Below are 21146 nucleotides of genomic sequence, written 5' to 3' on the forward strand. Positions count from 1 at the left end.
TTTAGGCAAGAACATCCCAAGGCCCTGAGTAAAACTGCCAATTCAGTGCTAGAGTTTTGCTTATCTATACCAATGGAAGACTTTTATCCTGTCAGCATCAGCTGATTACTCCAAGACCTGAAAGGCTCACTATACCAATCAACTTGGCGGTGAGCATTAGAATTTTTGGACAAAATTGGCCACCCCTGCAATTCTTAGGTTCTGACAGCACACAATACATCAGGAATAACGAATCAAAAACTATACATTACAGAAAATGCACAACACAGAAGCTCCTGATATCCTGTGTCAACGATTGCATCACAATGCAAAGAAACTTCAAATTTGTTTGCTCACTCTGAGTAGCAAGCTGCAACAGGAGAGTTGCTAACTTAGAAAAAGAAAGCCACACTCATGCCTGGGAGAAAACTCAGAGCTCCTGCTAAATTAGGTTTAGTAAAACATTAATTCACTGGATCCTACTCGAAGGTATCTCCTTTGACTGAAAACATCAATGCTCATGTAAAATTAAGAAATCTAGGAAATGGTCATGATCTGTCGTGCAAGGATGAGAACAGAGGAGAAGGTAAATCTCTAAGTATGAACTGGGTATTGCTCAGTTTGGGCTCTAAAAGCCTGATGATTGTAGAAGGAAGGAAACATTGAGGAAGGCAAGGAGTTTGACACTCCGTCAGCCATGGCTCAGTGGATCGCATTCTCAACTGTAAGTTAGAAGGCTGCAAGTTCAAATTCCACTCCGGAGACCTGAGCACAAATCTCGGCTGACACTCCAATGCTGTACTGAGGGAGTTCTGCACTGCTGGAAGATGAGTACTAAAACCAAGGCTCCATCTGTCCTCTCAGGTGGATGTAAAAGATCCCACTGCACTATTCAAAGAAGAGCAGAGGAGTTCACCTTGGTGTGGACAATATTGATTCCTCAAACGTCATCACTAAAACAGATCAACATTTTCACATTGCTGTGTGTGGGAGCTTACTGTGTGCAAATTGGTTGCCATATTTCCTATATTTGTATAATGTACTTCAAAAGTACTTAATTGGCTGGAAAAGTCTAAGTTTCTTTCACATGCAGAGGTCCCAGAAAAGAATAACTTAATGTAGGTCACCATGCAGTCAGCCTTGATTTTAGGCAAGAAAAAGGACCAGTGTATAAGGTAGCATATGTGCAGTTTAGGAAGAACAAAGGTTATAGCAGCATGGACCCTATCAGCATTAAGAGCTAACAACTGAAATTGTGAAACCAAGATTGTCAAACGATGACGAGCTTTATACTGTATCATGTCCAGCTGTGAGAAGAGACTTCACCAGCAGCAGTTATGGGACAAAAAGTACTTCTGTATGAGCTAATAGAGAATCATGTGAGTTGACCCCTGGCCTCAATCTTAATTTAAGGTTTAATCAGACCGCTCATACATGTTACCCTCAGAATGCTAGATATTACATCCTTGTGTTAGTGATCCACAGCCAAGAATTTAGAATTAAACACAGTTGGTGTTTGGACAGTTTCTGTGCAATGACCACCCCGTAAGTTTAATTTCTTTCATTCAAAAAGCTAGTTTCGTACTTGCGGTCTGTTCATTGCACAAATCAGAAATCAACCTGTGAAAACACCAGTTGGTGTAGTATTAAGCCACGTTAAATAAAAGTTTGAATTCCCACTAGGTGCCAAGATAGCTAATTTCAAACAGGGCAGTGGAGTGCCACCACAAACCTCTAGTCGAGCAAGTGACAAGAATTTTGTTCCTGACTGCATTGCCTCCTCTTGGAGTGTGTCTGGAAATCAGCAGAGAACAGAATTGAGTCTGATTATGAGGCCCCATAGTCAAATAACCTTCTGACCTAACCATCTTGTACAGGAAAATTATCAGTTAGGTTAGGTACCAGAGGGCCAACAGTGCGAAGAAACAGTACCTCAGTTGGAGCAGAGCTTCACAGAAAAGGAATGAGTTTGTGAGAAAAAGAATAAAATTGATGCATTTTTAAAAAATCTGTCATGGGATGTGGGCGCTGCTGGTAAGGCCAGCATTTGTTGCCCATCCCTAACTACTCTTGACAAATGAGTAGTATGTTGATCCTTTTCAGAGGGTAGTTAAGAGTTAGCCACATTGCTGTGGGTCTAGAGTCACATCTAGGCCAGACCAGGTTAGGGCAGATTTCCTTCCCTAAAGGACATTAGTGAACCAGATGGACTTTTACAACAATCAATGATCGTTTTATGATACCATTACTGAGACTGGCTTTCAATTCTAGATTTTTATTAACCAATTGAATTTATTAATTAATGTGTCTCAACTTTAACTCAAAGTTCAAATGCAACTAAAATCACAACTGAACAGTACACAGTGCAATTTGCTCCGGAAATTGTTCAGATGAAGCAGGAAAAGGATGCTGGCTTTAATGCCAAACAGTCCTGGATTCCGTGGACAGACCTTGGACCACTGCATTCAAGTAAAGGCTGTCACATGGATCAAAGCAGAACTTCAAAACTACAAACCGGCCAGCAGTAGCTCTACCGCTGCAAGCTCTCCGATGTCGAAGAGGTCACTCAAAATGAAAGCCTCGTTGATCAGCTGTTCTGGAAGCAGCCTGGTCCCCTGCTGACCCTGGATGGCAATCCCCTCAATGCTGGCTTTCTTCACCTTCTCCCGATGCTGTACGTTTTTAGCCTGAACAAAAAAAAATACAAAGACCTGTTAATTTCAACTCCACAAGGACCCCGGTAAGAGATCAGCACAATGGTCAAAAATAAAGTTTGAATTTTTTCCCGTAAATGAACGCTACACATATTTCTCTCAGTTCCATTACTCCAATCAGAGTGAATGACTGTTGCATGAAAAGCCTCACCTCCCAGAAGCTGGCCAATTAGAATTGAAAACTTGCTGGTTATGATGCTGAGCCATACAGACCCGAAAAATCAGAGGTTCAATCCCAATATGTGCGGTTAGCTGGCCTCAGCCAGGGTGATATTGAAGCCTAATAATTGGTCTCACATTCTACAAGGTCGAACTGCCTGCTGCCTGTTTCCTTCAAAAAAAAAAGCTCGAAAAACGTCCTTCCCTGGATGACTGCGGGATTTTGTTGTTGGCATTATGTTGGTTTTCCAGATTTTTTAATGTTTGATCTTGGGCTCTGCATGGCTCAGTTTCTCCTGCTAAATATGGTTGTTCTAGTCCAGACCTTTAGGTCTGCCATTTCCTTTCTGTGGCAGATACCTTGTTCGCGCTTCATCAGTGTGCCTTTATTGGTTGAAATTAAGTAAGCAGGGCAGAAAAACTCACTGGATTCTTGAAGAGGGAAATGAAGTCCGGTTTGTGCTTTTTGAGGGTAAGGTCCAAAAGGTGAACGGCTTCTGGCAGACGCTTCCAGATCACACTCTCCACTGTCTGCCAGATCTCTTTGTATGGCCCCCACAAACTGGCAGCTGCAGCACACAAAACAAAAGCCAACAGTAAATTAGCAGCCATGAAATTTACACTTGTCATGGCAACCTCTTTGAGAAAAATATATGGAGATAAGTTCAACGAGCATCATTACTTAAAAATAAACTGTGAATTTTGTACACAGAGCAGAAGGATATTAGGGCTGTGAAAAGGGAACACTTCTATTCTAGGTACCTCACTCTATCTAACTGCAGACTGAACAAACATTAATCAAACACAATTTGCCACTGACCCAAGATTAAGATCCTCTTCTGAGGACCTTACTCATAAAACACAGGCACCAACAAAACATGATTACAATCCCAAATTCATTATGCCATCTGAGTACAACACCAAAATGTAAATCAGACACTCCACTGTCAAGAAAACATGCTATATCAATGAGGATTATTTAATTCATCAGTTGGAAACCTACATTAAACTTTTAAAAAGGAGCTGGGATCCCACAATTAACATTTAAAAAGCTGGCAGCCAAGATGGCTACCACAATTTGCATTGAACTACCTCAAATTCCAGGACATCGAATTGGAGACACATGTCTGACAAGGTTGCACCCAGAACAATGCCTCATGAATTTGGAAACAGCTAACAGCTTCACTTTGAATGTCAAAACATTCAAAGCCATCTTGGAACATTAACAGTGGAGTCATATCACCAGGGAGTGAACAGTGAAACGATGAGACTCGAGAGAGTTTGAAAAATACCTAGATTCGAATCTAATTAAACTGCAAACGAGGACAGTGGACAATCATGTGACCGCCTCCCCATTTGGGAGAAACAAGCAGTCTTTTGCAAAAGGACAAGCTCCTGAGACTTTGAGGCAGACAAGACTGTATGTGTGTGTCGCTCTCTCCAAATAACATTGCAAGTTTGAAACCTGTTTGTGACTGTGGTACATCCAAGCCTATCATTGCTACAGATAGAGACGCTGGGGAAGAAAGCCACCTGGAACGCTGTCTCCAAGAAAAACCTGAACCAGGTGGGCCAGCCACAGAGTGTACCTTTACCAGCCAGGGACTTCAAGATCACAACTTCAGCTGGAAGACAATGGAATTACCAGACCCCACAGAGTGCATATTATTTTTATCTGTTCTGGACTCTAATTCAACCGAGCTATCCCTTATCACTCTGGAATCTGTTTGTGAGAGATTCTCGGGTGTGCATGTGAGTGAAAGTGTAGTTTATTATTTTATCTCTAGTACAATAAACTCACCTCTTTCTTGTTTAAACTCAAGAAAATCTGTCCGATTGGTTCTTCTACGATCACAACAAAGGTAAAACACTCACAGAAGTGGTAAACACATCCACTATTTTAAAAGGAATAAAGCCTGTTGCGGTCAAACAAAAAGGACAAGAGGGGAGCCTGGTGACCCCTCCTCACCTGATCATAGTACTATATGTCAAGCACAGGTTACTGGAGTGGAGAAGGCACAATCAACTATATATGATCCTGAACGTTTCACCTGATTAGTATCCATATAACTGTGAGTTCACTTCCAGTAAAACTCACTTGGTCCATTCATTTAAGGTGACTTCTTGGTAGGAAGAATGGAAAAGCAGAATTTTCTTTTAAGTGAAAGCCTAGTTAATCTCGGTGTTCAGAGGGATTCTGTGTTCTTCTGCTTGAACACAGAAAGTTAACATGCAGGTAAAGCAAGGAATTAGGAAGGCAAATGGTATGTTAGCATTTATTGCAAGAAGGTTGGAGTACAAAAGTAGGTCTTAACACAATTATCTAGGGCTTTGAAAAGACCACACCAGGAGTCCTGTGTGCAGTTTTGGTCTCTGCACCTAAGAAAGGATATGCTTACTTTAGAGGGGATACAACAAAGGTTCACTCAATTGAATCCTGGGACAAGAAGGTTATGTGATGAGGAGAGATAGTATCGAATGGCTCTATTTTCTCTCGAGTTCAGAAGAGGTGATCTCGTTGAAACATATTAAATTCTTAGGGAGGGCTTGACATGGTAGATACTGAGCGGCTGTTTCTCCTTGCTGGAAAGTCAAGAACTAGGAGTCATCGTCTCAGGATAAGGGATCAGCCACTTAGGACTGAGATGAGGAGAAATTTAATTGAAGGGAAGTTTAAAACGTTGAAAAGTAATGAAAGAGCAGAGGTGCAGGGTAGTGAAGGGGCATACATTAGTCAAGAGTGTGACAGGAAGGGACAGAGAATACAAGCACAAGAGTACAGCAGAAATTAGAACCAGAGTAGATAAAAATGGTAAAAAGTCAAAGCTTAAGGCTCTTTATCTGAATGCACATAGCATTTGTATCAAGATAGATGAGCTGACGGCACAGATATAAATCAATGAATATGATTTGATAGCTATCACAGAGACGTGGTAGCAGGATGACCAGGACTGGAATCTCAATGTTTAAGGATGTGCAACGCTCCGGAAGAATAGGCAGAAAGGAAAAGGAGGTGGGGTAGCTTTGTTATTAAAGGAAGGTATCAGTGCAGTTGTGAGTAATAATATAGGTGTAACAGATCGTGATGTAGAATCAGTTTGGGTGGAAATAAGGAATAGCAAGGGAAAGAAATCACGGGTGGGAGTGGTCTATAGGCCCCCGAGGAGTTGACTGTTTGAGACAAAATATAAATCAGGAATAAATGGAGGCATGTAAGAAGGGCACTGCAATTATCATGGGTGATTTTAATCTGCATATAGACTGGACAAATCAAATTGGCAAGATTAACATGGAAGACAAATTTGTAGAGTGCATCAGGGATTGTTTCTTAGACCAATACGTTGCAGAACCTACCCGGGAACAGGCTATTTTAGATTTGGTAATGTGTAATGAGGTAGGATTATTAAGAGATCTCGTAGTTAAGGATCCTTTAGGGGGAAGCGATCATAACATGGTAGAATTTCAAATTCAGTTTGAGGGTGAGCAACTCGGGTCTCAAACCTGTGTCTACAACTTAAACAAGGGCAATTACAGAAGTATGAAGAAAGAGTTATCTAAAGCGGGCTGGGAAAATAGACTACAGGGGAAGTCAGTAGATGAGCAGTGGCAGACTTTTAAGCAGATATTTCATAACACTCAGCAAACATTCCTTCCAGTCAGAAGGAAGGACTCAAAGTGAACAATGAACCACCCATGGATAACAAAGGAAGTTAAGGAGAGTATCAAATCAAAAACAAAGGCCTACAAAGTGGCAAAAGCTAGTGGTGGGCCAGAGGATTGGGAATTTTTTTAGAAACTAGCAGCTGATGACTAAAAAAAAGGTCAAGAGGAAGAAAATTGATCATGAGAGTAAATTAGCATGAAATATAAAAACAAACACTAAGAGCTTCTATAGGTATTTAAAAAGGAAGTAGCTAAAGTAAGTGTGGGACCCTTAGAGGATGAGACTGGGGAATTAATAACAGGGAACATCTGTCATTGGGAAAATGCTAGACTCCATTACCAAGGAAGAAATAGGAGCACATTTAGAAAAACATAATGCAATCAAGCAGAGCCAACATGGCTTTATGAAAGGGAAATAATGTTTGACAAATTTGTTGGGTTCTTTGAGGATATAAGAAACAGAGTGGATAAAGGGGAACCAGCAGATGTTGTGTATTTGGATTTTTAGAAGGCGTTCCATATGGTTATTGCACAAAATAGGAGCTCAGGGTATTGGGGGTAATGTGTTGGCATGGATTGAGGATTGGCTCACACACAAAAGGCAGAGGGTCGGGATCAATGGGTCTTTTTCAGGTTGGAAAGACGTAACTAGTGGGGTGCCACAAGTATCGGTCCTAGGGCCTCAACTATTTACTATCTATATTAATGACTTGGAGGAAGGGACTGAGTGTAGTGCATCCAAATTTGCAAACGATACAAAAATAGGTGGGAAGGCATGTTGTGATGAGGACACAAAGAATCTGCAAAGGGATATAGATAGGTTAAGTGAGTGGGCAAAAACTTGGCAGATGGTGTTCAATGTGAGAAAGTGTGAGGTCATCCACTTTGGTAGGAAGAAGAAAAAAGCAGATTATTTAGATGGAGAAAGACTACAAAATACTGCAGTACAGAGGGATCTGGGTGTTCTTGTACATGAAACACAAAAAATTAGCATGCAGGTGCAGCAAGTAATTAGGAAGGCAAATGGAATTTTGACCTTTATTGCTAGGGGGTTGGAGTTTAAAAATAAGGAAGTCTTGTTACAACTGTACAGGGTGTTGGTGAGGCCACACCTGGAGTACAGCGTACAGTTTTGGTCCCCGTATTTAAGGAAGGATATACTGGCATTGGAGGCAGTTCAGAAAAGGTTCACTCGGCTGATTTCTGGGATGAAGGGGTTGTCTTATCAAGAACGGCTAAAGAGGTTAGGCCTTTATTCATTGGAGTTTAGCAGAATGAGGGGTGATCTTAGTGGAACACATAAGGTTCTAAGGGGGCTTGAAAGGGTAGATGTTGAGAATATGTTTCCACTGGTGGGGGAATCTCGAACTAGGGGACATAGTTACAGAATGAGGAGGCACACATTTAAAACTTAGATGGGAAGGAATTTCTTTTCTCAGAAGGTGGTGAATCTCTGGAGTTCTTTACCTCAGAGAGTTGTGGAGGCTAGGTCACTAAGTGTATTTAAGGAGAGGTAGAGACTCCTGCTCCTTTTTCTTATGTTCTTCACTCAGCCGGTTGTGAATTTTTGGAATTCTCTACCCCAGAGGGCTCTGGATGCTCACTTCTTGAGTACATTCAAGGTTGAGATCAATGGATCGGTGAGCACAAAGGGAAGCAAGGGAATTGGGGATAGAGCGGGAGAGTGGAGTTGATGTAGAAGTTCAGCCATGATCTTATTGAATGGTGGTGCAGGCTCAAGGGGCCGTGTGGCCTACTCCTAGTTGTTACTGATTACTTGGTTAAATGCTTTGGGTATTTCTTACATTAAAAGGTGCTATAAAAATGCAAGCTTTGTCAAATAAGACAAATGCCATTTTCATCATATATGATAGTTCCACAATTTTTACCAATGATTTAGAATTTTCATTCTGTAGCTCCACCTACTAATCCATGAAAAATCGCTGGGTAATGACCTCCTGGTACTGAAAGATGGTAACAGAAAATCGCGGTGAGCTCAAAGGAGAAACTAGCAATGTTATTTGAGGAGGTACTTACTGAGGCCTACAAAACACGTGGCAAATATTATCCTTATATTTCTGAAAAATGCAATCCTAATTGTTGACACTGGACTTTCATCTGAAACCTGGACCCACAGCCAAAGACTTGCAGGTTGATAGGTAAATTGGCCATTATAAATTGCCCCTAGTATAGGTGGTAGGGGAATTAAGGAAAGGTGGGGATGGGATTAATGTAGGAATAGTATAAATGGGTGGTTGATGGTCGGCACAGACTCGGTGGGCCAAAGGGCCTGTTTCAGTGCTGTATCTCTAAATAAATAAATCCAACACAGACCAAAGTGATAAGTTTCCTCTATCTGCTGCCAATTAGGTTCCAATTCTTTGTGGGACGGCACTGCAAAATGGTCCAAAATTCAACAGTAATTGGGAATCTCACCAATACGATAGCTCATGCAGCAAATGGAAAAATATTACACTGTTGCAATATGGTGTTCTCTTCTGTGGTTCGGACCAGATCACATTCTTGGGTACAGAGTTGGGAAAGCTCCATTCTGCATCTGCCTGTGTCCTGAGTGTGCTGGGAACTGACACAATTGCCTGAAACGTGAAGAGTTCCATTTCACATTTTGAGGGGCACCAAAATAATGTACTGAAATACTTATTAAGCATATTTGGAAAATTGCTTCTGGATCTTCAGAACCACCACCATTCAGGTCGGCTCAGTATGTCAGAGATATCCATTGCAGAAGAGATTACCAACATACAAAGATACGAATTCAGAGAATTAGGCCATTCGGCCCCTCTAGCCTGCTCCACCATTCAATAAGATCATGGCTGATCTGTTTGTGTCTCAAATTCCACACTCCCATGTACTCCTGATAACCTTTGATTCCCTTGCCTAACAAAAATCTATCTACTCCTGCCTTAAAATTATTCAATGATCCCGCCTCCACCACCTTCTGAGGCAGAGAATTACAAAGTCGTACAACACTCAGAGAAAAATTTCTCATGTCTGTCCTAAAAGGGCGACCCTTAATTTTAAAACAGTGCCTTCGAGTTCTGGACTCCCCTACAAGAGGAAACATCCTTTCCACATCCACCTTGTCAAGACCATTCAGGATCTTATATACTTCAATCAAATATCCCCTCACTCTTCTAAACTCCAGTGAAAACAAGCCCAGTCTGCCCAACCTTTCCTCCTAAGACAACCCGCTCATTCCAGGGATCAATCCAGTAAACCTCCTCTGAACTGCCTCCAACACATGCACATGCTTCTTTAAATAAGGAGACTAAAACAGCAAACAGTATTCGAGATGTGGTCTCACCAATGCCCTGTGTAACTGAAGCATAACATCCTTTTATTTTTAATTCCTCTCGTAATAAAGGATAGCATTCCTTAGCCTTCTTAATTACTTGCTGTACCTGTATATTAACCTTTTGTGACTCATGCACCAGAACACCTAGATCGCTCTTCACCTTGGAGTTCTGCAGTCGTTCTCCATTTACATCATACTGTTTTTTTAATTCTTCCTGCCAAAGTGAAGAACTTCACATTTTCCCACATTATACTCCATCTACCAGATTTTTGCCCACTCACTCAAACCATCTAAATCAGTCTGCAAGCTCCTTATGTCCTCTTCACAACTTACTTTCCTACCTATCTTTGTGTCATCTGCAAATTTAACTATCATGTGATCGCTCCCCTCATCTAAGTCATTGCTATAAACTGTAAAAAGTTGAAGCCTGAGCACAGACCCCTGTGGGACTCCACGCATCACATCCTGCCAATCAGAAAAGGATCCCCCTTATGCATACTCTCTATTTTCTGCCAGCCAGCTAATCTTCTATCCATGCTAACATGTTACCCACTACACCATGAGTTCCTATTTTGCGCAATAACCTTTTATGTGGCACCTTGTCAAATGCCTTCTGGAAATCCAAGTACACTATGTCAACGGGCTCCCCTTTATCCACAGCGCATGTAACTCCTTAAAAGAACTCCAATAAATTGGCAAAACATGATCTTCCTTTCACAAAGCCATGCCGACTATTCCCGATTACCTTAAGTTTTTCTAAGTGCCCAGTGATAGCCTCCTTAATAATCGATTCTCACACCTTCCCCACGACATCAAGTTAACTGGCCTGTTTTCTGCCCCCACCCCCCCTGCCAACTTCTGGAATAGAAGGGTTATATTTACTACTTTCTGGTCTGATGGAACCTTTCCAGAATCTAGCGAATTTTTAAAAATTTACATCTACTACCTCATTAGCCACCTCTTTTAAGAACTTATAATGAAGCCCATCAAGACTGGGGACTTGTCAGCCCACAGCTCCATCAGTTTGGTCAGAACTGCTTCCCTGGTGATTGTAATTTTACGAAGTTACTCTCTTCCTTCCACCTCCTGATTTACAGCTATTACTGGAATGTTTTTTGTATCCTCTGTAGTGAAGACAGAAACAAAGCATTTGTTCATTTCATCCACCATTTCCTTATTATCTACTATTAACTCTCCATTCTCACTCTCTAGAGGACCAACACTCACCTTCACTTCGTCTTTTCCTTTTTAAATACATCAGAAAGCGAGAGAACTAATTTGTAGCTCTTCCTGTTGTCCCCAAAGTCTCAGTACATCAATTCAGGGCATGTTTATTTAATTACTGAGTAGCTGGTGTGTTACACCACTCACATTCATAATCAAATGGAATATATTCTGGGCAGATTTCTTAAATTTATTCATTCATGGCAAGCCTGCTGCTGGTGAAGTATAATTACACTGATTTAACAGAGATTTATTTATTTAATTAAAAGATGAATCCATTTTGTTAAAAGATTGTTATATAAACTGACAATATGCTGTCCTCTGAAGAAGTAAATGGTCCAAGAGACACACATGTTTCCTACTTGACCTTCTGTGGTCCTGCGCACAGTAAGAAAAGATCAAGTGTTTATTAGATGAAATAGGGTTACAGGGACATGGTTGGATGAGGGCATACAGATATGACCAATTCTGATGAAGGTCTATATCTAAAAACTTGAACACTGCCTGTTTTTTTTAACCTGAATAACTTGCTATTTCCAACATTTGTTTTTGTACATGCGTGCACACACACACACAACTCATCACATTATAACTTTAATCGTTGGACAGTTCTACTGAAAGATAATCGATCTAAAATGTTAACTGTTTCACTCAACACAGATGCCTGCTGAGTGTCAAGAGTCATTTATGGCACAGATGGAGGCCTTTCAGCACATCGAGTCCATGCCGGCTCTCCACGGAGCTATGCAGTCAGTCGCACTCCCCAACTCAATCGCAGCAGCCCTCCAAGTCAAGTTCTCTCAAATGACCATCCAACTTCAGATTGAAATCATTGATCGTCCAAAACCCTTGTGGGCGGTGAATTCCAGGTCATCACCACTTGCTGTGTAAAAAAGTGCCTCCTCATATCCCCCCCCTACATTTTTTGCAAAAAACTTTCAATGTGTCCCTTAGTCCTTGTACCATTTGTTACTGGCAAGTTTTTTTTCTTGTCTAACTTATTTTGTACACTTCTATAAAATCTCCCCTCATAAGGAGAACAAACACAGCTTTTCCAACCTAACCTTGTAACGAAAATCCTCCATCCCTAGAACCATTCTGGTAAATTTCTTCTGCACCCTCACATCCATCCTGAAGTGTGGTGACCAGAACTGGACACAAAACTGCAGTTGGGGCCAAACCAGAACTTTATAAAGGTGCCCAACATTTTCTGTTTTGAGGATAGTTAAGCAGCTCTACTTAAAATTAAAATGTGACACTTATGCAACTATCTTCGACTGGATATAAAACAAATCAAATGGAAGTACGAAGATGCATTTTTAATCACACTAAATATAAAAATTTAAGAGCGCAACAGATTATATAGAGATATCTTCCCTACAGCTTTCAGATTGACAACTATGGGCGATAGACGGCAGAATTGAGTTAAACATTTTCAAGAGGAAAACATTTCCTTTCTTGATCAAGTGCTGCATTTAAAAAACATTGGACTGAACGTACGGGACAAAGATTAACTTGGTCGGCCAAGTCTGTATTTATCCTCCCCTCTGAACTATGGAGAGTTTTACTGGAGACGAGCAAGAAGGGGGCCGGGGATCGGAGTAACACCGTATCAGAGCGGGGGTTTAAACCAAACTGTTAAAACCAGGCCGCCTCAGACCGAAGAGACAGGCGATATCCTGTGCCTGGGAAGCGGCAGATGTTCGGCGGGCCTAAATCGGAGACTCTTCGCCAGTTTTTCCTCCCCAATCACTGACCTGAATTTACCGCCATGGTCGCAGCCGCCATCTTGGAAAGGAACCGGAACCGAAAAATCCCGGCCGGGCGCAGCGTGCGCTCCCCGCCAACCACTTTAACGGTCGCCACACGCGGCGATTGAGCGACCTCACGTTTACACTCGAGTCAACAGCCCACTCCGGTTTCCAGTGCCGAATCTTGCGTCCGTGAACCCGGCGCCGTTTGCGGGCAGGATGCGAGTGACCCCTATCCTCACCCTTACTACACACCCCAACATGCCTGGCGCCAGAGCACCGGAATGACATCGTGCGCAACCCCCACATCCCAAAATTAAAATGTAACCTTGAAAATATTACCTTGTCTTTTTTTTTTAAATCTTAAAAAGTGAAAGAATAATTTGAATTGTCGTTGGTTTTTAACTCGATACAATTGAGACAAGTATGGATATTTTTTAAAGAAATAGCGAGAGAGTGTATCTGGGAATTGTAGGCCGAAATCAACATTTAGCCGGAAATGTAAAGAAAAGGTTCGCAGACTACAAATCCCAGAAACCCCCGCGTGATAGTTGAGGGCGGGGATCAAGGGAAAGGGTAACGGTTGCAGGTGCTGCGGTCGGCGCATGCGTGGCTGTGTTTATGCGCAGACTCTGTAAGAGTTTCCTAGGGAGAAAAAAAATGGTGGCTGGTGTGTAAATTAGAGCAGCGCCGGAGATATAATTATATATAAAATTATCTGCAATAGAGGAGCGAAGGGAGATCCCGATCAGGAAACACTTCACGCCAGCAGGAAAGGACACGGATAAAGAAAGAGAGACCATTCAAAGCTTCTGTTTGGTTTAAATTGTGAGTCGAAAGACAGTGTGAGAGAAGGGTGAGAGAGTTACTGGGAGTCTGGTACCCGGTCACTGCTACACGGAGGCTTCAGCGGCACAGCCAGGCCGCGCTATTACCCGACATCACTGAATATTAGTAGCAGGATAGGGATTATACCGGCAAAAGAGAGGCGGGTGGGCTGTTCTTATTACCATTTTAATGGAAAGAGAGAGAGTTGCAATTGTTTGAATGTTGAGTCGGTGAGAGTTCTCTCCCTGATCTGGATACATCTGGGAAAGGATTGTTCTTTCCCTTCGACACACAATTTTACCTTTTTGTTCACAAAATACCACAATTCGCGTGACTTTACAAAAGCTATTATAAAATTATAGCGTTTATTTATGAATAAAAAGTTTATTTACCCGTTTTGTAAGTAGAATTAAGGAAAGGTAGCGCGTCTTGACTCGTCATCGGGAAATGCAAGCCTTGTCCTATATTTAAGAAAATGGGCATAAATGGGGCCCCACTTATTCTTAATTTTTGCTTCATTGTTAACATTGAGCTTCAGATTCAGGCAAGGGGGGAGTTTACAGTAATGAGTAGAAGGGATGAAAGTTACTGCACGTCTCTGGGTAGGCACAGGCATTTTTTTCTCGGTAGCGTGAAGTACTTTTTACAATTATTCCATATTTTAAACTTTTGGGTTGTCTATAAGAATTTAACTGATTATGAATTAAAACTGTTAAAGTTTAATTTACAGGATACAATGTTAGAGTTTCAAAGAGAAATGGTGAAAATTTAATATGTCTTTTACAAAAATATTCAAATACTAAATTACTTGAGCTGGAATGTTTGAACAAGCATCTGAGAGTTGATACCTAGGAAGCAGGGGAGGAGACTATTCAAAATGCAGCATAGAATATGAAAAATCAGACAAATTTTAACACTTCTGAATATTGACCATATATGTTTAAAAGGAGGAAGAGAGAGAGAGTATTGTAGCCTTACATTTGCAATTCTTTCAGATGAGAGGCTGTCATTGCATGACAGGTTAGAGGAAATGTAGGGCTGTTAGTGAGGAATGGACGCACTTTATTGACCATGTTAAGTTCAATTTAAAATAAAAATGTGCTGGTACAGCTGCATTAATTACCTGTCCCTAGTTCTGGGGATTTCCTGAACAGCTGCAGTCCTGTTTGCATTGGTGCTCCAAATCTGAATACTAGTTTGATACTTCAACTTAGAAAAAGACACTCACCAAAACTGCAATAGCATTAACTGGCACTAGTCAAAATTGATGTAATTCAGTAACACAGGTAGATAAGGTGGTTAGGAAGGCATTATTAGCTGAGGCATAGACTGTAAGAGCAGGGAGGTTACGATGGAGCTGTATAAAATGCAAGTTAGGCCACAGCTGGAGTACTGTGTACAGTTCTGGCCACCACACTATAGGAAGGATGTGATTGCACTGGAGAGGGTGCAGAGGAGATTCACTGGGATGTTGCCTGGACTGGAGCATTTAAGCTATGAAGAGAGACTGAAAAGGAAAGGGTAGTTTTCCTTGGAGCAGAGAAGGCTGAGGGGGACATGATTGAGGTGCACAAGATTATGAGGGACTTTGATAGGTTCAATAGGAAGAAACTTTTTCCCTTAGCGGTGAGGTCAGTAACCAGGGGGCATAGATTTAAGCTAAGGGACAGAAGGTTTAGAGGGGATTTGAGGAAAATCCTTTTCACTCAGAGGGTCGTTGAAATCTGGAACACACTGCCTTAAGAGGTGGTAGAGGCAGGCACCCTCAACATTTAATAAGTATTCAGATGAGCACTTGAACCGCCATAACATAAAAGGCCATGTGCTGGAAAATGGGATTAGAATAGATAGGTGCTTGATGGGCAGCACGGACAAGATGGGCCGAAGGGCCTGTTTGTGTTCTTTATAACTCTATGACTCTGAGCTGTTACCAAACTCATAATTAGCTGAATGAACCCTTTGTGGTGCAATCCAGTACTTTTTTAGTCATCTGTTTGATCAATCTCTACAGTACTAGCAAAGATAGTTAAGTTAATTGGATTTGTGGATTGAAGAATTTAATCAGAGGGTAGTTTGCAAATATTGTGTTGCAGGGTTAGAGAATGTCCTTGCTGTGTATGTCATGCAAACTATATTTTATAATGTATGATTCCATTTTTGTTCAATTTTGAAAGGGGGTTGTTTCAGGATGAATTTTTGTGTCTCCTATTTTCGCTTCCCCTTTTCCAAGACCTTTGCTCATTGCTGTGATCGTATGCCTTCATATTTCGTCCAGGTGGCAATAATTCATGTACAAGACTTGCCAGTGGGCGACAGTAGCTTTGATGTATTGTTTGCTCTACCCAGAAGTGCTGATGCCATTTTTAAAACCCAAAAAACTGTTCCTATTAGTTATTTCAGACCAGAGATTCAACCTGGGGGTTCCCTGGACTGTATGATTAAGGTGCTCATCAGATAAATTTGGTGAGCCTGGACAAATAGTTTTCCTTGGTAAGTGCACCAGTTCAGCTGGCACGACAGGGTGTTAACCTCATAACTGGCCACAACAAATGAATCCTGATGTAGTTTTGCACTGCACTTGCTTGGTCTTTATTAGTTTTTTCAGTGGTGCTCTTCAATTGAGGTGGCACTTGGACAGATTTATGTCGTATTGGTCTGACTAAAATAAATTTATATCTGTATTCTGGCAATCAGTGTTAATCTGAGTTGTTTTGTAATCTTATATACTGTTAAATATAAAATTGCTCTTTAGATAAATTGGTCAACTCCACTTGTGGAGTTTATGTGTAACGCATCACCAAGTCCCAGTAATAATTGCTTATCTGTGCTCAGTTTGTTCCTTTGTTGTTGGGATGGAGCAACTGCCCTCAATGCCCTGGTTGAGGGATTGGGGGTGGTGTGGTATTTATGGTGGCTGTCGGGGTGGTGGTACAAGTGGGAGCTAACTCTGGTTTCTGATCACTGATTTGTGCTGGAACAAGTGCATGAATGAGTTCTCGATCAGGACAGCTTTGAGCTTGGCTGTGATACCTCTGTGGTTGATTATCTTTCTGACACTGTCAAACTTCACACAGGAAGTATGGCTACTTGGGCTTCAGAGGATCCCTGTCCCAGTGTCGGTCTCTGCATCCAGTTGGGTATTCGGAGGGGCGCAGCCAATACTTGCAATGGTTGAATATTTATTGCTGTTTTCAGTACAGTATTTGGAGAGGGTCATTAAGATTGCCGCCAATGTGATGAAAAGAAAATTAACCTTGTGAAATCTATTTTGGCACATTAACATGTTAAACAGGTTCTCTGTCCTCATTACCTGAGAGCTTTTGGAGATCCCCATCTTATTAAGTACTATTCATGCAGTGGACTGCCTTGGAATATCAGGCCATTTACTGAACTGATTTGGCAAAACTATTGCTTTGGAGGACTGGAAATGTGCAAGGTAACACAATGAAGGATTCCATTCAGTGTCTACACCATTACATACGTATGTGTGTGTTCTCATTCTTGAGGCAGTATTGTGTATATAAACTATGCTTGATAATTGTATTTAGTGCATTGTCAAACAGTAATCTGGGGGAAACGAGTTCCTCAGCACACATTGTTTGCCCATTCGGCCAGTTTGTACGTTTTGATTTGGTTATTTAACTGCTTTCTTCCCTGTTACTCATCTGAAGACGAGTGCTGGGTTATTGCTCAGGCCCCCAATACTTTGTCCAAGTGGCCACTTTTCTGCTTGTGTCTGAGCATAGATTGTCAGTATGCTACTCAGTACAGAGTGTCATGTTTAACTTAGTCCTGAGCCTCAGACATTCTTACAGGAATCACTGGCGTGATGCCCCAGCTGATTTTTTTTTTTTGTTTTCCTCACTCCTTCCAAGGAATTATAAATTTGTCGTATTGCAAGTATCTACCCCAACTGGCATCAGCTAACTGAGCGCAGAACAGGAATCAAAACTGGGATGCCCCAGTTTGTATGGCTTAATGCCTTTTTTTTTTCAAACAGATTTAAAGTGGTTTCTGTAATTTTGAGGGAATTTGACTGTGGATGAATGGAGGAATAACCTCGAAGAAGATGGAGGCAAGAGGTAGTGCATCAAGTGATTTTGTAGCTTTGCCTATTAATCCGACTGCTTGGTTCAAAGTAATCTGCAGAAACAAATTACTGGGCAGCAAAGTTCCAGTAACAAAAAAGGATAGATGTATTGAGCTTCATGATTTCTGTTGTGCATATCAAGCATTGTCATTTTCTCAGATGATAACCAGTTTATATTGCTGACTGGTCTCTTTTTCCTTCTGTCCAGCATGGGACCAGATGCAACCTTGCAATGTCGCAAACATTTAATTTCAGTGCCAAATCTGATTCTATTAAAGCAACTGACATGGAACAGCCGTCCTGGTAGCAGGGGTGATGTGAAAATCAGTGTTCATTGTCTAGTGTTTAGATTCTCCATGCATCATTATTGTCTATCTGTTAGTTGGCCTCCAGTGTTCCCTTTGCAAGGACTGCCAGTGCTGCCATCTGAAACATAGCCTAAAACCACCATCTTGACTGCCAGTGCCCTACAATAATGGAATAATGAAAAAATAGTTAAAGTTGACTTCGGTTGCAAAGCAGCGGATAAGAACTATGTCGTCTAAAACTCATACTCGTTAGCTAAAGCTTCACCTGTCACTTCCTGATAAAAGTCTGGATGCTGTGTTATGAAGCATGTGTGTTGTTTTTATCTCAACGTAGAAATAAAGTGTGTTTGATCAGAACAACTTGGGGCTGAGGCTTGGTGAAAGCAAGTAGCGAGTTGGGAATTAACTCAAGCAACAAAGAATAAGGGGGCAGTTGAATTTAGCTGTCCAAAATAACAAAAGGGTTTGAGAGAGTAAACTGAAACTGTTCTATGGGTTACTGAATTAGCATAAATGGATATAGATTTTGAACCATGGATTGGGGTGTGAAAGAGACAAAGGTTCATTAGAATGTAGAATGCATTACCACAAGTGGTTATAAAAGCCCAGTCTATCATAATTTAAGAGGGATTTAGATAAACACGTGAAGAACAATATCAAAGGCTATAGAGAAGAGCAGGGCTTGGGATTGGAGTGAGCAGCTTTACAGAGCTCGGGCTGCCATAGACACGATAGATGATGTAGATGCCTGTTGAGCCGAAATGTTTCATTCCATCTGCGTGGGTTTGGGGGGGTGGGTGGTGAGGGTGGTAATTAACCAAATACATGGGAATGGTGTGCAGATTGCTTCTAGTGCTAGATATTTCTGATATTAGGAAGGTGGACTTATGTGTTACTGAACCGTTGCATGCAATGAATTGTTTTTGAGGCCTAAGAAGTAAGAAAAATGTCCAATCTCTTTATTTGTGATTTTTTTTTTTCTCTCAGCTGTGATGACTAGAATGTTGCAGTTCTGAAGGCTTGGTACAGTTACCCAGGACACTTTTTTGTTAGGATTTCTTATTAAGCAGTTACCATGAGCTGTTAGAGCATTAGTCTTCATTAGCTCTGCCTGCTTGCCCTGCTCAAATGTAAAATAGTCCCAATGGTAAGTAAATAAGTCAACATTATTGCCTGTTCACAACCCAGTGAAGATGTTCCGACTCCCATGCACGATATAGTTATATTTTGGCTAATAGTTGTGTTTCCCCTCCACCTTCATTTCTGCTGTGCAAGGATGTACCTGATGCATCAATGGTTTGTTATTAAAACAAAAACAAGAAATGCTGGATTCACTCAGCAGGTCTGGCAGCATCTGTGGAAAGAGAAGCAGAGTTAACGTTTCGGGTCAGTGACCCTTCTTCGGAACTGACCCGAAACGTTAACTCTGCTTCTCTTTCCACAGATGCTGCTAGACCTGCTGAGTGAATCCAGCATTTCTTGTTTTTGTTTCAGATTTCCAGCATCCGCAGTATTTCGCTTTTATTTTAATGGTTTGTTACTACCCAGCTTCAGAGCAGCAGAGTCCAAGGCACATGATTTTCTGACTGGGGTGGGGTGTAATGCACTGTGCTTTGGGACCTCCTAGTGCAGAGAAATTAACAATCTGTTCATTTATTTGCAGTCTGGTTTTGAGACTCAGTCCTTGTTCAGCCTCTGGTCATGTTGATTGATCTGAGACTACCCTTAGACAGTTCGAGTCTTGCAACACTGGAACCTGGTATTTGACATTGGTCAGGAATCGGGGTTTCTCTTCTAACAGTTGAAAGCAGTTTGTCACTCAGCAGTTTAGTGAATTGGCAGTGGCCAATTTTAAAAAAAAACTTAGCCAACGCACTTTATTGTGCCAAACATGTCTGATGTGCCCTTAATAGATATGTTAATGGGGCGAGCATGAGCAATAGTGGGAGGAGGCTTATGTGGAGCATAAGCACCAGCATAAACCAACTGGGCCGAATGGCCTGCTTCTGCGCTGTACATTGGCTGTAATTTTCCCAAATTACCCTCACCTTCAGCGACAGGCCTGTACCCACCAGTACTTAACCCCCAGTGTCAGACAATCCAAAATACTCTTTCTATGCTTGAGTTCCAACCTAAACATGGAAGAAAAAAATCCAGTCATACTTTTTTTTCCTCTTGTAATGAATGAAGATTAAAAATAAGTTTCATTTTGCTGAAATCCTTGTGAAACAAGCAGCTGCAGTGCTGAGTGTGAAATATGTACATCTCAGCTTTTCATGTGGTTGATGTCCCAGTGGTGACACTCTATCTATTTTTAAATTAATGTGAGGTTTCTGCTTAAGACGGATCATTTTGATGTCCAGGGGAATGGTTCCTCTGTGCGCACTGCCATCGGTGAGAGTTCTGTACTTCACTCTGGAAGTAACACAATTAAAAATGCTAAAATGTTTGACCACCTAGGAAGGTAGGAGCAGACCATTTACCCCCTCAAGGCTGTTCTGCCATTTGGTTGAGATCATGGCCAATCTGCGATCTAAACTATCATATCCGCCTTTGCCCCATATTCCTTGATAACTTTGAACAAAAATCTGTCAATCTAGAATTGAAAATTAAAATCTAAAATCTCAGGTATCCTGGGTGCTGCAATAGATTACATTTGATTCAAGTACACTCCTTTTGATGTAAGTATTTCAATGTCAAATTAGCACAAGAATGTTCTCAATTTTGCCTTGTTCAGAGCCTAACTCGGATCATAAAGTGGCTGGTGTGGGAAATAAAGCATCACACTATTGCAGTTAGAATGCATTTTTGCAGTTGAGGCAGGGTAAGGGAGCTATACTCTTGTGTCTCAGTATGTTAGTTGAACTGTACTGTGCTTGGTTGCTTCAGGCTCACACAGGATGGCTAAAATGAAAAGTGTTCTATTGCTCAAGGTACAGATCCTTCACATTGGTGCATTAAAAGAACACCCAAGTAAAATGTTTAATTTTTCTGCTGAGCGTTTCACTGGACATTGTATTCACAAACCCACCAGTGGTAATTCATAAAAATCAAGTGTTTGCCCATTTAGCAAGAGGTAGGTTCACACCTGAGGTTTATTGCCAGGCATTGAGT

General features: G+C 41.4%; 2 protein-coding genes across 9 annotated transcripts in view; one reads left to right on the forward strand and one right to left on the reverse strand.

Annotated features, from left to right (window-relative positions):
• Positions 1-13076, reverse strand: part of nup205 (nucleoporin 205) — a 156044-nt gene extending 142968 nt beyond the window's left edge. The window contains exons 1-3 of the mRNA XM_068051065.1: positions 12813-13076; positions 3279-3421; positions 2495-2666 (exon numbers count right to left, since the gene is read on the reverse strand). Coding sequence (XP_067907166.1) covers positions 2495-2666; positions 3279-3421; positions 12813-12843 — 346 coding nt within the window. The 5' untranslated portion in view covers positions 12844-13076. The remainder of the gene's footprint in view (positions 1-2494; positions 2667-3278; positions 3422-12812) is intronic.
• A 348-nt stretch (positions 13077-13424) lies between these two features.
• Positions 13425-21146, forward strand: part of cnot4b (CCR4-NOT transcription complex, subunit 4b) — a 194130-nt gene continuing 186408 nt past the window's right edge. For 6 of the 8 annotated variants that reach the window (XM_068051068.1, XM_068051070.1, XM_068051071.1 and 3 more), the window contains exon 1: positions 13426-13634. The gene's annotated coding sequence lies outside the window, so the exon portion shown is untranslated. Of the gene's footprint in view, positions 13635-21146 lie in introns of all 8 variants that reach the window. The other 2 variants (XR_010976900.1, XM_068051066.1) reach the window with 1 other exon arrangement.

This window comes from Heterodontus francisci, chromosome 18 (assembly GCF_036365525.1).
Source record: "Heterodontus francisci isolate sHetFra1 chromosome 18, sHetFra1.hap1, whole genome shotgun sequence".
Classification (NCBI taxonomy): Eukaryota; Metazoa; Chordata; class Chondrichthyes; order Heterodontiformes; family Heterodontidae; genus Heterodontus; species Heterodontus francisci.